Source organism: Pantherophis guttatus, chromosome 17, assembly GCF_059756535.1.
Source record: "Pantherophis guttatus breed Tessera chromosome 17, ASM5975653v1, whole genome shotgun sequence".
NCBI classification, from domain to species: Eukaryota; Metazoa; Chordata; class Lepidosauria; order Squamata; family Colubridae; genus Pantherophis; species Pantherophis guttatus.
The window spans coordinates 13455001-13470000 of record NC_142079.1 but is presented as its reverse complement, the minus strand read 5'-3'; the positions used below and the strand labels follow the sequence as shown (position 1 = coordinate 13470000).

General features: G+C 45.6%; 1 protein-coding gene across 2 annotated transcripts in view; it reads left to right on the top strand.

Annotated features, from left to right (window-relative positions):
* The window catches only part of LOC117676073 (transmembrane protein 132B), a 254719-nt gene that overhangs the window by 60711 nt on the left and 179008 nt on the right, over positions 1-15000 (top strand). For both annotated transcript variants that reach the window (XM_087880054.1, XM_087880055.1), the window contains exon 2: positions 5301-6210. In XM_087880054.1, coding sequence (XP_087736180.1) covers positions 5301-6210 — 910 coding nt within the window. The remainder of the gene's footprint in view (positions 1-5300; positions 6211-15000) is intronic.

Sequence of the window (15000 nt, the reverse complement as noted above, 5' to 3'; positions counted from 1 at the left end):
ACATTTAGGAACGGAGAAGCCATCTCACCATATGGCTCATTCAAATGTGGGCTTATAGTGGTTTATTGGAGCAGAGAATCCTGGGTTTGGGTCTTCACCTTGGTGGGGCCCCTAACCCCAGGGGTGAAATGCTTCCGGTTCAGACCGGATCGCCCGATCCGGTAGCAATGGAGGTGGGTGGTTCGGAGAACCGGTAGCAAAAATCCCTGCCCCCCCCATGTCCAGCTGAGCCGCACGATCATCAGAAGCTTTTTTTTTTTTAAATGCCTCTGACGATCCAAGCTGAGTTGCCTGATCGGCAGAGGCTTTTTTTCTTTTAAATGCCTCTGACGATCCAAGCTGAGTTGCCTGATTGGCAGAGGCTTTTTTTCTTTTAAATGCCTCTGACGATCCAAGCTGAGTTGCCTGATCGGCAGAGGCTTTTTTTCTTTTAAATGCCTCTGACGATCCAAGCTGAGTTGCCTGATCGGCAGAGGCATTTAAAAGAAAAAAAAAAGCCTCTGCCGATCAGGCAACTCAGCTGGGATTGTCAGATCCTTTCGAAAGCATTTTTTAACAACCTCTTCGCCGAAGAGGTTGTAGGAAAAAATGGTTTTAAAAATTAAAAAAAAGAAATTGGCCACGCCTACCCAGTCACATTACCCCCCCCCCCACAGCAAGCTACGCTCACAGAACAGGTAGTAACAAATTTTAGATTTCACCACTGCCCTAACCATAACACATACCGAGATTATTATTATCAGGATAACATCAAAAAGAAATTCCCCCCCTATGGGTGTTGACTTGATCTCTTTAGAACAGGGGGTGGGGATCGACGGTCCCTTTATGACTGGTGGACTTCAATTCCCAGAATTCCCGAGTCATCCATGTTGGCTGAGGAATACTGGGAGTTGAAGTTCACCAGTCATAAAGGGGCCATCATTCCCTACCTCTGCTCTAGAGCAGGGGTGTCAAACACAAGGCCCAGGGGCCAAATCTGGCTCATGGGGTGCTTAGATCTGACCTGTGGGGCTGCCCTGGAAACAGCAAAGGACTGGCCCACAGTGCCTCTGCCAGGGAAAATGGAGCTCGGGAGGACCTGGGGGGAGGGGCAGGCCCACCCGTGATTTCTGCTACCGGTTCAGGCAATCTTGTCCGAACTGGCTGAATACCGATCCGAACCGGCTGAATACCGGTCCAAACTGGCTGAATACCAGTCCGAACCAGCTGAATAGGCTCTGAGATAGGCACTACCTCTGTCAGCTAGGTTCATGAGCTCTATAAAATCTGAGGATGCCCCCTCAGGTTTCCTAAAGTTTGGTTTGAAAAACAGATCTGCTTCATCTAGTGATTTGAACCAATGTGAGAAATAAGTCAATATCTAAATCGAATCTTTGAATTGCATCTCTGAAATGGCTTCCCTCTTTTCAGACGTTGGAAATGATTTTTTTTAAAAGAAAAACAATAACAACTGGCCAGAAGTGCAAGAATGGCTGTGAAGGGACCTAATATTTCAGCTTTGGGTTTCTGTTCAGTTGGGAAAGTCGGTTTGATTTTAGAAACTCCGTGGAGACACTGTCAAACTCTATAGGGACACTTCTTTAAAAGCCTATTTATTCTTGGGCCTCTTGGAAAATTCCTTCTATTTGTCACCCAAAATTAGAACAGACTTGTGAGCTTGGGAAAGAAAAGGGAATCTCTTTTAACGTAAACAATTAGCAACTTGGAGATCCTGTTACACAAGACTTCTCAGGCCCACTGTTAGTCTTGCTAACCTTCTAGGAAAAAGAGATTCAAAAAGTTCAAAAAGGCTATATATCTTGGCAAACTCACTAATATAGGAAAGCTTGGGTTCCAGGTATCAAGATTTTTAACTGAAAGCCCTAATTCGTGGCATAATGACTCATTAAAGACAGTCCGTGGGACTATCACTTCCTTGCTCTGCAGTTAAGGACCTTACAACCAGGGGTAGGCTTCAGAAATTTTAGCAAGGAGTTCTCTGCCCAGTTGCTGGGTGGGTGTGGCCATGGTGGGTGTGGCCTAGTCAGCCTCCTGCACCACGGCAGGGTGGGCATTTTTGCCCTCCCCATGCTCAGGAGGCTTTCCTCGAGCTCTGGGAGGGCAAAAATGGCCTCCCCAGGCTCCAGAGGCCCCTCTGGAGACTGGAAATGGGCCCATTTTCGGCCTTGCCGAACTTCTGGTAGGCCCGTTTTTCGCCCTCCCCAAGCCTCTGCGTGCACCCTGCACTTACCTGCATCCCAAAAGGGCCGCGTGGGGACTCCTGGGAGGGGCGGGGTGGGTGGGCCAGCCAGGAGTGGGCTTTGGGGGTTCTCCGAACTGCACAGAATCTTAGCTAGAGGTTCTCCCAAACCCCTGCGAACCCCTAACAGCCCACCCTTGCTTACAACCTGTAACAAAAGGAGTTTGTTCCAAAGAGTGTACGGATTTAATTGAAAAATAAATTTCTTTTCTTAGCACCATCCTGGAAAATTCTCATTAGTTCCTTCCAGCGGATCTTTTTTAGACATTAAAAAGTGCCTCATTAAGAAGGGCAGAAACAGGAATACTGCCTCAGTAGATAGGGGCAATATCTAGAAAGGAGAAGTAGCTTTTAGGTGGGCGACTGACAATAAACAGGCCAATTAATCATAAAAAATAATAATAATCGTATTAATAGTAAGACCATCAAGCATCCACATTTGCCTATATCCCAGGTCCTTGGAAAGGACTCAACGGGTAGACAAAAAGGCGAAATCCAGTTCTGGACAACTGGCTGCCTGTGCGATGCACAATAATAATAGCAATAAAAAAGAATGAACGAATCAAAATGATATTGGAGTGAGTCCTGGGTGGGTTCTACTTACCTTTACTACCGGTTCGCAACAGGACCGCTCGCGCTCGCTCGCTCGCTTTGCTCGTGCACGCGGTCTTCTGCGCATGCATAGAAGCTTCTGCACATGCGCAGAAGTGTTCTGATGATGTCGGGGTTGGTGGGCGGAGCCTCCCGCCAGTTTTACTACCGGTTCTATAGAACCGGTGCGAACCGGGGGCAACCTACCGCTGGAGTGAGTGTGAAAATAGTGCGTTGCAGTTTGTATACAACGGAAAGGCAGCCATCTTGGAAAAGTTGACTTCTTTCTCCAACCAGTTTGGCCTTCAACTTCTGAATCTCCCTTTCTTATCTTAGCTACCACCAGCATCTATGTTATTTTTTTTTTCTTCTTATTTTGGGAAAGTGTGAGGTCTTAGATCTCTAATTTCCTATCCAATGTTAATTTCGCGGGGAAAGGGGGGGTCAGAGGTTTTAGTTTTGATGCCTAAAATTCTCCCTCACTAGATTCGCCCAACTTACTGTAACCTGACTGATTTGAGAAGCTGACAATTCTCATGGTGACCGATGGGCTGTCCATGATGGATGGACATTTCTTAATGGTATTTTTACATGACTGGTTTTTGTGGGAGGAGGCAGAGTTTTGTGGGATGGTGGTGGTTAGCCGTGGAGATCTTTTACAAGGTCTTTTGAAGGTCTAATTCAGGGTCTGCAACCTTAAACACTCAAAGAGCCATTTCCCACAGAAAACAAAACACCGGGAGCCACAATATCTGGGTGGGCGTGGCCAACTCAATGTCATTCACTCCCACCCGATCACATGACCTCCCCCCAGCCATGCCTACCAGATTTTGTGGCTCCAGGTGTTTTCTGTGGTAAACAGGTATATCTCTCTCTCCCCCTCCCATCTCTCTCTTTCTCCCTCCCTCCCTCCCTCTCTCTCATCTCTTCCTCTTCCTCTTCCTCTTCCTCTTCCTCTTCCTCTTCCTCTTCCTCTTTCTTTCTCTTTCTCTCTCTCTCTCTCTCTCTCTCTCTTTCTTTCTCTCTCTCTCTCTCTCTCTCCCATCTTTCTTTCTCTGTCTTTTTCCCTCTCCCTCTCCCTCTCATCTTTTTCTCTCATCTCTCTAGAGCCGCAAGTTGCTGACCCCTGGTCTAATTTAATGAAAAAAATGATTAGAAGTGGCATGATACCAGTGTTCCAATATCTAGGGGGCTGCCACAAAGAAGAGGGAGTCAACTTATTTTCCAAAGCACCAGAAGGCAAGACAAGAAGCAGTAGATGGAAACTAATCCAGGAGAGAACCAACCTGAAATAAGGAGACATTTCCTGTCAGTTAGAACAATTAGTCAGTGGAATGACTTGCCTCCAGAAGTCATGGGCGCTCCAACACTGGAAGTTTTTAAGAAGAGATTGGACAGCCATTTGTCTGGAATGATATGGGGTCTCCTGCTTGAGCAAGGGTCCGACTGGAAGACCTCCAAGGTCCCTTCCAGAATAACATCCAGCTTCTTGGATATTCATCTGGTTCGAACGGTAGCAAATAATGGATTGGAGGACAGATTTGAACCATAGGTCCCACATTGTCAGAAAGGGCCAGTCAACTTTTGGCTTAGGTCAGGGGTGTCAAACCCAAAGCCCGGGGGCCTCATCAGACCCACAGGGTGCTTAGATCTGGCCCGCAGGACTGCCCTGGAAACAGTGAAGGACCGGCCTGCAATGCCTCTCCCAATGAAAACAGAGCTTGGGAGGAGCTGCGTGCAGCCTTCCCGAGCTCCGTTATCTCTGACAGATGGTTACAGGAGGTTGTCGCAGCTGAAACGGAGCTCGGGAGCCCATTTTTGCTGGAAGAGCACGCAGGCCACCATAGATGCCACTGACATGAGTGACGTCAAGCTGGCCATGCCCCCATTGGCCATACCCCCCACCCCTCCCCCAAGGTCAAACATAACCCTGATGCAGCCCTCAATGAAATCAAGTATCAGGGTTCCGACAGATGCCCTAGTTAAATCATGAGCCTCGAGCCAAGCTTCAAAAGAAATCCAGTTATTTATTAGGAGCTTCATGTCGGCACGTTCCCAAGTGAAGCCAGCTCTGACCCTACGTAATTTACGCCCCAATCATGATCCTGTTTCCCCCCTTCCCCCTTGATGAGGGTGTGTCATCAATCACATTTGCCAACAGAGCAATTTTGCGAGTTGTAGAGACCATTCCCTCCCGGCCGCTGTGGGTAACCCTGGGATACAGCCTTGAGAGAGATAAATCTGGAATGTGCATCTGTCTTTGGCTGCTGTGCCGTTTCATCAGCTTCCCATCCCCCCATTGCTTATGGCAACTCGAGAGCAGGCCAGGGATGCTTTGCGAGTTGATATCGAGTTTGACACCCGTGGCTTAGGTTATCGGTTGTCTTCTTTTTGAGTGGGAACAGTCTGAAGGCTAAGGCAAAAGCTACTCCTTAGTTACCTTTCTCTCTCTTCTCCCTTTTACTTGCAGTGGTGGAGAGCCGAGGTGGGACTGTCGACAGCCTGCAAAGGTTCGCCAGCTCGCCGGTCTATCTCCCCGTGAATTACCACCTCTCCAACACCGAGGCGTCCTTTTTCCTCAAAGAGACCAACCAAGAGATCGTGAGAAACGCCAGCCTGCAATCCCGCATGGAGCCATTCCTGGTTTACAAAACCACCCGCTTGCCTGTCTTAAATGCGACTTACGGCCCTTTCGCTGCGGAGCAGGTGATGCCTCCGCACTTGTGGCTGACGTCACCTCTGTTCAGTTTCCCTGACCGGTTCACTTTTCACTGGAAGTTACAACCCCGCATCCTGGACAGCTCGGTGTATTCCAACAGGCCCAAAGTCCAGGTTTTGTTTTATGTGGCTGGTAAAGATTGGGAAGACCACGACCCGGCTGAGATCTTACCATGTGTACGGTTGGTGGCTTCCCGGGAGGACCGAGTAGTTGTTGGCAGCTGTCGGTTGAAAGGCCACCTGGGGTTATGTGTCGCAGAAGTGGAATTCCCACCGGCTTGGTTCAACTCAGAGCTGTCCACTCCATTGACCCCGTTGTCTTCAGAGTACCAAGAGATGGAGGACTCCTGGGAAGGGATCACTGTGGAGCTTCTCTATTGGATGTACATGGCAGCGGAAGAAGATTGTCCTTCAGGAGATCCAGATCTGGAGAGCTTTCTTCATCCAGGAGGCCAGGAGGACGCCCAAGGACCCATGGCCTCCATGGAAAGAATCGGCAATATTATTCTTTATCCGATTCCAGACAAGCTGAAGAAGTCCTCCCTGAAGCTTGACAATAACCTTCTCCTCTGTTTGCCCCTTGGCCCAGTCAAGGAAGGAGATCTTGTCATGTTTCACGTCTCTCTCACCGGTGGCTCTCTAGCAGATCAGTTTACCCTAAGGTAAGTGTTAGAAGTATGTGCTTTAGAAATGGAATCAAATGGTGGATTTGGTCATTGCTGGGGTGAATCAAAGCAGCCAAGATAACCAAAACTATGTTTGTTGGCCTGCTGTTTTCCTTGAATGTTACGCCAAAGTGTTCAGCTCCATGTCTGCCCTGGAATTCCAGATTTATTTATTTATTACTTTATTTTATTTATTTTTTTGAAAAACAGTGCCTTGCCAGGATAACAATGCATGCCCCTTACAGGTCTGTAAGGGGCGTGCATAAGTTCACCAGCGGGCCTCCCATCTCTGTCCCAATTTTCCTTTTTTACTTACTCTTTTCAGCTATTCAAATTATGTTTATACTTTTACCTGTTATCTTATATATGCTTGACAAAATAAATAAAATAAAATAAATAACATTTACAAATAGTGCAAAACCAAAGAAAAATGAATAGTAAATCTTAACCCACAAACTAATAACGATAATAGTAATAGTAATAATAATAATAATAATAATAATAATAATAATAATAATAATAATAATATACCAGTAATTATAATAGTATAACCCAAAAACTTAAAACTAAATTTCTTCTTACATTAGCTTATTTACATTTTTATCCCTTACTATAGTTATAGTTTTATACATCTTTATTTTCCATACTAACAATTATTAACATTCATACTCTTACTTTCTCTCATTTCTACTTCTCGTCTCTATCCATTTATAAAATTTATTCCATGTCCAATAATATTCTGAGTCTTCTTTATCTTTAATTTTTAAAGTTTTTTTTAAAATTATTTTTATTTATTAACTAAATTAATTAATTACAATTTTAAATTTTAAAATCTGGAATTTCAGGTTTATAGAGACAAGAAGTAACCTGCTGTAGCTATTAATCTGAAAGCTTGTTCAAATGTTAACTTTCTTTTGAAACTTACTGCCAAAAAGTGAGATATAAACTTGGGCCCTGCAGGGGTGAACAGGAGCTATCCTTGGGCGTACCCCTTAGAAATACAGGAGCCCCCAACTTACAACAGCTCATTTAGTGTCTGTTTGAGGCGGGGTAGGTTCTAATTATCTTTACTACCGGTTCGCAACAGGATGCCTGGTGGCGCAGTGGACTAAACTACTGTTAAAGTAATATTTAGCTGCCAGCTGCCTGCAATTACTGCGAGTTCGAATCTCACCAGGCTCAAGGTTGACTCAGCCTTCCATCCTTCCGAGGTGGGTAAAATGAGGACCTGGATTGGGGGGCAATAAGCTGACTTTGTATAAAAAAGAACACCGCTTAGGGGGGTCCGAAAGCCCTACTAAGCAGGTATATACAAAAGTATGAAGGCTATTGCTTAACGCATTGTAAACCGCCCTGAGTCTCCGGAGAAAGGCGGCATATAAATCAAACTAATAAATAAATAAAATGCGCAGATTGTCAATTATGATGTTCGGGTGGGTGGGCGGAGCCTCCCGCCACTTTTACTACCGGTTCTAAAGAACTGGACAGAACCGGGAGCAACCCACCACTGGTTTGAGGTTATAACAGCACTAAAAAAAGTGACTTATGACTCTTTTTCACATTTACGACCGTTGCAACATTTCCATGGTCACGCAATCAAAATTCAGAATGCTTGGCAACTGGCATTTACTTATGACAGTTGCAGTGTCCCAGGATCACGTGATCCTCTTTTGCGACCTTCGGACAAGCCAAGTCAATGGGGAAACCAGATTCACTTAACAACCAGGTTGCTAACTTAACAACTGCTGTGATTCATTGAACAGATTATGGCAAGTGAAGTCATAAAATGGGGGCAAGACTCACTTAATAACTGTCTCGCTTAGCAACAGTAAATTTTCGGTTCAGTTGTGATCGAAAGCCAAGGACAACCTGTACTCCTGATGACCTTTGTCTTCTGAAGTTGGCAGGGGTGGGCCCAGGGGTGAAATCCAGCAGGTTCTGACAGGTTCTGGATAACCGGTAGCGGAAATTTTGAGCAGTTCGGAGAACCGGCAAATACCACCTCTGGCTGATCCCAGAGTGGGGTAGGAATGGAGATTTTGCAATGTCCTTCCCCCAGGAGTGGGGAGGGAATGGAGATTTTGCAGTATCCCTTTCTCTGCCATGCCCACCAAGCCATGCCTACCAAGCCACACCACGCCCATCAAGCCACGCCCACAGAACAGGTAGTAAAAAAATTGGATTTCACCACTGGGTGGGCTTCAAAAATTTTATCAAGGGGCTCTCTGCCTGGTTGCTGGGTGGGCGTGGCCATGGTGGGTGTGGCCTAGTTGGCCTCCTGCACCACGTCGGGGGGGGGGCGTTTTTTCCCTCCCCGGGCTCCAGAGGATTTTCTTGAGCCTCCGGGAGGGCGAAAATGGCCTCCCCAGGCTCCGGAGGCCCTCTGGAACTTCCAGTAGGCCTGTTTTCACCCTCCCTGAGCCTCTGTGCATGTCCTGCACTTACCTGCATCTAAAACAGGCCACGTGGGGGCACTGGGAGGGGAGGGGAGGGGCCGGGCCCACCAGAGTGGGATTTGGGGGTTCTCCGAACTGCACAGAATCTTAGCTAGAGGTTGTCCCGAATCCCTGCGAACCCCCAGCAGCCCATCCCTGGAAGTTGGTCAAAATCCAATGGAATGGTTATCATTTAAGTCCCACAACCAAACCTGTAGAAACAGAACTCGGCTTTATCAAAAACCATCAGAAGAAAGCTGGGTAACTTGATAGCTACTTGATTAACGCAATCTGCCATTCATCTTCACGAAATAGAGACCTCCTAATAATAACAATAAAAAAAGATGTACTTGATTAAGTCAGCATCCTTTAATGATCGTGACCCCATTTTAATGGCTTCATTGAAAAACTTTGCTTGTGTTTCCTTGGTAATTTTGAAGATGAGGTCCCTCATTAGAATGTCTATAAAATATAGCCTCTGTTTTTTATTTTATTTTTTACACGATGGCACTTTTAATTTGCTCTTCTGTCTTTTTACATGGTCTTCCTTTTCAGTTTCGTATCCAGCGTAAGCCTTTCCTTTTTTCTTGATCATCAATTATTTCCTCTCTATTTTGTTAATGAAAACGTGCCTAACTTACTCACAATGAGTAGATCTCGGGTTAGGAGGCCGTCAATATGTCTCTGGAGATTCTCAGTCATCCAGGTCATGGTTGTCTCCAAGGTGCTTTTTCAAGAGGCAACTGGACTTCTTCTGTTTCTATTTGAAGACGTTTCACTTCTCAAGAGATTGACAGAGTTGGAAGGGACCTTAAAGGTCATCTAGTCCAACCCCCCGCTCAAGCAGGAGACCCTACACCATTCCTGACAAATGGCAGTCCAATCTTTTTTGGAAGCATCAAGTGATGAAGTTCCTACAACTTCCAAAGGCAACTTCCATGGGTTGATTGTTCTCACTGTCAGAAAGTTCCTCCTTATTTCTAGATTGAATCTCTCCTTGGTCAGTTTCCATCCATTATTCCTTGTCTGGCCTTCGGGTGCTTTGGAAAACAGGTTGACCCCCTCCTCCTCTCTGTGGCAGCCCCTCAAATATTGGAAGTCTCCTCTCCTGTCTCCCCTGGTCCTTCTCTTATTAGACTACCCAGGCCCAGTTCCTGCAACCGTTCTTCATATGTTTTAGTCTCCAGGCCTTTGATCATCTTGGATAGATTCAGATTAACAGAGTTGGAAGGGACCTTGTAGGTCATCTAGTCCGACCCCCCACCCAAGCAGGGACCCTACACCATTTCTGACAGATGGCAACCCAGTCCCTTCTTGAAAGCTTCCAGGGATGAAGCTCCCATAACTTCCGAAGGCAACTTCTGTTCCACTGGTTGATTGTTCTCACTGTCAGAAAGTTCCTCCTTATTTCCAGGTTGAATCTCTCCTTGTTCAGTTTCCATCCATTATTCCTTGTCTGGCCTTCGGGTGCCTTGGAAAACAGGTTAACCCCCTCCTCTCTGTGGCAGCCCCTCCAATATTGGAAGATTGCTGTCATATCTCCCCTGGTCCTTCTCTTCACTAGACTAGCCAGGCCCAGTTCCTGTAACTGCTTTTCGTATGTTTTAGTCTCCAGTCCCCTAATTCATCCTAGAAGTTTCAGACTCTTCCAAACCCATGAAGCTTCTTGCATGAGAAGCAAAACGCCTTCAAAAAAAAAAAAAAAAAAAAAAAAACCCAAAGAAAGTCCGATGGTCTTTTGGAAAAAAAGCTCCTTTGAGACACCGTCAATAAAAACCAGCAACATCAAAGTGATTGCGTAACACTCAATTTTTGACCAGTAAAATCTTGCTCTAATTATCGAGAATTGTCCAAAGTCTTTAAATTGGCTGCATGAAAAAAGAGTGAGTAAGCCAGCATCTCTCCTGAGGCTTTTCAGTATTAACTTGATCAGGATTAATTTATTTTACTTGGAGTTTATACATCGAGCACCGAATTATATGGAGGGAAATAAATACCATTGTTGCTCCGACATCAAATGCATGCAAGTTTTTCTTCCTTGGTCTACTGATTTGTTTTCAGCCCATTAATAATGTCTCTAAAGACCCAGGGGGTATTTTATGTATAAAATTTCTCTTGTCTTTTGGTCAGATCGATGTGCCATGCCTTGGGAGACTTAGGGTTTCTTTCTTGCTTCCCCAAATATAACTGATCGTTTTTAATCACGTTGGCTTGTAAGTGGGGTGTAATATATTCCATTCTGAGTAATATGGATTTATAAATCAAAATAGGGCACTGTTTCCCCCCTTGTATCTGTTTCTCTACAGTGCAAAAGTCTGTCTTTCAAATAGGTCCTTAACTTGGTTTCTCATCAGGGTTTTTAGGCAGAAATATCTCACCAAACAGGGTGTTTTTTTTTTAGCGAAATGAAAGAATGCAAAAATGCAACATGCAAAAAAGACATGGAAGAAACCCCCGAATAATGAATATGTTTCAGATGTTGAATAGATAGAAAGAGAGTTGTTATTTAGGGAGCTTCCTTCCTTCCTTCCTTCCTTCCTTCCTTCCTTCCTTCCTTCCTTCCTTCCTTCCTTCCTTTCTTTCTTTCTGCCTGCCTTCTTTCCCTTCTCCTCCTCTTTCTTTCTTTCATTCATTCTTTCTTTCTTTTTCTCTCTCCTTTCCTATTTTCCTTCCTTCCTTCTTCCTTCCTTCCTTCCTTCCTTCCTTCCTTCCTTCCTTCCTTCCTTCCTTCCTTCCTTCCTTTCTTCTCTTTCCCTTCCTCCCTCCCCTCCTCCTTTTCTTTCTTTCTCTCTCTCTCTCTTTCTTTCTTTCTGCCTGCTTGCCTTCCCTTCTCCTCCTTTCTTTCTTTCTTTCTTTTTCTCTCTCCTCTCCTATTTTCCTTCCTTCCTTCCTTCCTTCCTTCCTTCCTTCCTTCCCTCCTTCCTTCCTTTCTCTTTCTTTCTTTCTTTCTTTCTTTCTTTCTTTCTTTCTTTCTTTCTTTCTTTCTTTCTGCCTTCCTTCCCTTCTCTTCCTCTTTCTTTCTTTCTTTCTTTCTTTCTTTCTTTCTTTCTTTCTTTCTTTCTTTCTTTCTTTCTTTCTTTCTTTCTTTTTCTTTTTCTCTCTCTTCTCCTATTTTCCTTCCTTCCTTCCTTCCTTCCTTCCTTCCTTCCTTCCTTCCTTCCTTCCTTCTTTCCTTCCTTCCTTCCTTTCCTCCCTCCTTCTTTTTTTCCTTCCTCTTAAATTCAGTTCATCTTAGGTCCTCATCTGCTTGAGATTTTGAAAGATATGCATACAAATACAAAAACAGGCCTGCTATTTTTTCCCCTCTCCTACATATGGGCAAAGAAACACTTTTAATACAGCTACGACCCCCACTGACCCCAAGAGGTAAGTTGCTAAGTGAGAAATTTGTCAAGTGGGTCTTGCCCCCTTTTACAACCTTTCTTGTCACCGTTGTTAAATGAATCACTGCCGTCATTAAATTGGTAACACGCTTGCGAAGGGAATCCGGCTTCCCCAGTGACTTTGCTTGTCAGAAGGTCTCCAAAGGGAATCACGTGATCCCGGGGACACGGCGACCGTCATAAATGTGACTTCAGTTGTCAATCATCCAAATGTCAATCATGTGACCGGGGGACTATGCTGCAACAGTCATAAGTGTGAAAAATGGCCGTAAGTTAACTTTTTTCAGTACCGTTGTAACTTTGAATGGCCCCTGAGCGAATTGTTGTAAGTCGAGGGTTACCTGTATGTGTCTTTCGGTACGCAAGCTTCAAATGTTGAAAGTTGCAAAACGATCTCCTTTGTTGTCAGTTTGGAAGACAATTTTCTTTTTGGCTTCTTAACTGCCGCATATTTTAGCTGGGGAAGTTGGGAGGAGGTGGTTGTTGGAGCGGTAGAAAGTTAGTCATCACAACATTCCGTCTTCAAGGACTTTTGCCTGCATCTGTTGGAGACTGCCTGAAGATTGTCTCCGGTGGAGTGTGAAGAGTTGATTGGACAATGTGATGAACTTCTGGGTGTGGGGCAGGGCTGTGAACTCTAAGTTGGGTGGAGAAAACCTGGAAGCTTTCAGATTCGGGTTTTCCCAGATGTGCCAACATGACATCTCTAATAAATTGGAACTTTGAGGAACCTCAGGCCTCAGAGCTTTATTTGCTTGGGGGTGTTCCTTGGAACTCTGACACTTGTTTTGGCAAACTTTTCCCGCCCTAACTAACTACATGTTTGGACATGTATGTCTTTTTTTAAGCTGAGAATATATATCTATATCTGAAATATATAACCAATGCAGATAAGCCTTGCTGATCGACTTGTTTGAACGTGCCTTGCTCCTAGACCTAGGAGATAGGAGAACAGTAGTTTGTTTGTTTTTTAACTAGTAATAAGAAAAAAAAAAGTAATCAGAAACGAAGCAGCCATGAGATCTGTAAAAGACGTCGAGCCATTTCCCAGGGAATGGCAAGCTTCACGCCAGATTGTATTGACAGATGTAATTTCTCAGCTTAAAAAAAGCTGAGGATTCACATGGAATTCTTCTGCTCCTTTTGTGGTTCTGGTTGGTTCACCTTTTCCCGCCCTAACTAACTACATGTTAGTTAGGGCCGCATCGGGGTTGTGTTTGACCTCGGGGAGGAGGCGGGGGGCGTGGCCAGCTTGACGTCACTCGTGTTGGGGACGCCTTTGGTGGCTCGAGTGCTCTGCCAGTGAAAACGGGCTCCCGAGCTCCATTTTCGACTGGGACAGCCTCCTACAACCCTCTGCCCACAAAAATGGAGCTTGGGGGGGGGGGGCGCATGTGGCTCCCACTGTCAGGGTGGCAATTAATCCCATTCTGCTTTTGGGTAATTGCACCTTGATTAGAGAATGGATCGTGACCATTTCCTTGAAGTATACTTTAAGAAAATAAACCCGAAGATATATTTTCTAAGAAAAACTCATTTATTTGTTATAAAGAAAATAAAATATCTTACTAGCTAATTAATTACATCTTGGCAAAGCTTTCCCGCCACCTCTCCTGGCTGGAGAACAAAGAAAAGTTAGAAGAAAGTGAAAGAATGTGGACATGCGCAGTTAGCTTAAAGATAAGAACTTGGCAAGCTACGGTAAGTCTGAAAGTTCAAAAATAAGAGCTCATCTGGTAAATACAAAAACGCAGTGACACCCACAAGCTCTGTTTTTAGCTGGGACGGCCTCCTGATACCCTCTGCCTGTGAAAAGGGAGCTTGGGATGGTGGCCCTCCCGAGCTTCATTTTGCTGGCAGAGGCACCGCGGGCCAGTCCTTTGCTGTTCCCAAGGTGGCTCCGCAGGCCAGATATAAGCAGATATAAGGATCCGGCTCGTGGACCTTGAGATTGACACCCCTGGCACAGAGACTCTAAGCCCGTGATGGCGAACCTATGGCACGCGTGCCCGAAGTGGCACGCGGAGCCATGTCGCCTGGCATGTGTGGGGTCGCCTGTTCCTCTTCCAGGTTTCTGGCGTGCATGCGGGCACGACCATCAGCTGGCCTTTTTGCATGCAGCAGTGCTGGAAACTAGAAGAGCTGGTCTTCCGTTTTCCTGCGTGAGCATGCATACCGGCCAGCTGATCGTCGCGAACACATACGTGCCAGAAGCCCAGAAGACTAGCTTGCTGAAACTGGAAGTTCATTTTTGGATGCGTGCATGCGCCCTGGGCTGCAATCTAGGTGCACATGCGTGTGCTCCTTTTTCGGCACTCGGTGCCAAAATGTTTCGCCATCACTGCTCTAAGCTGATTCCTCATCTTTTGTCTCCCCCGGACTTTGCCCTAACTAGGCCTTGGGGGATGCAGGAGAGAGACTGGCAGAATCGCGGAGAGGAGTCAAACGAGGAATCAGCTTAGAGTCCCTACGCAGTCACAAGAGGACAAGGTGCAACTCTCCTTGAACCACTGGTTTTCTCTGGTTTACCCAGGTGCAAACTTTTTGTTGAGACAATTCCTATCCATAGGAATAAATCGGTACCCAGTCTGAACCCTTGGCCTTTGGACCTGGCCAACAAAATGGCCAAGTCAACAAAAATAGCCAACCCAGCAAAATGACCCACATCCCAAGAAGGGCATCGAGGAGGGTGCTCCGTTCTGTAGACACAAATGATTTACTTTGACGTGCCGGTACTTTCCCTGACAAATATTTATCATTGGAAGATGAAAAGCCTGTCAAATCAGCGAAACCGTCCAGTTGCAAAGTTTGGGCTGCTGACTAAGGAAGCTGTCAGGCGCTTAGAGAGCCTGCTTTATTCTCCTCACCTCCGCCTGCTCCTTTACCTTCGCCTCCTCCTCCTTTGCATATAGCTGGGGATTTGCGTCCCCACTTTGCTTTCTTGTTTTGTTTTGTGTGTGTGTGTGTGT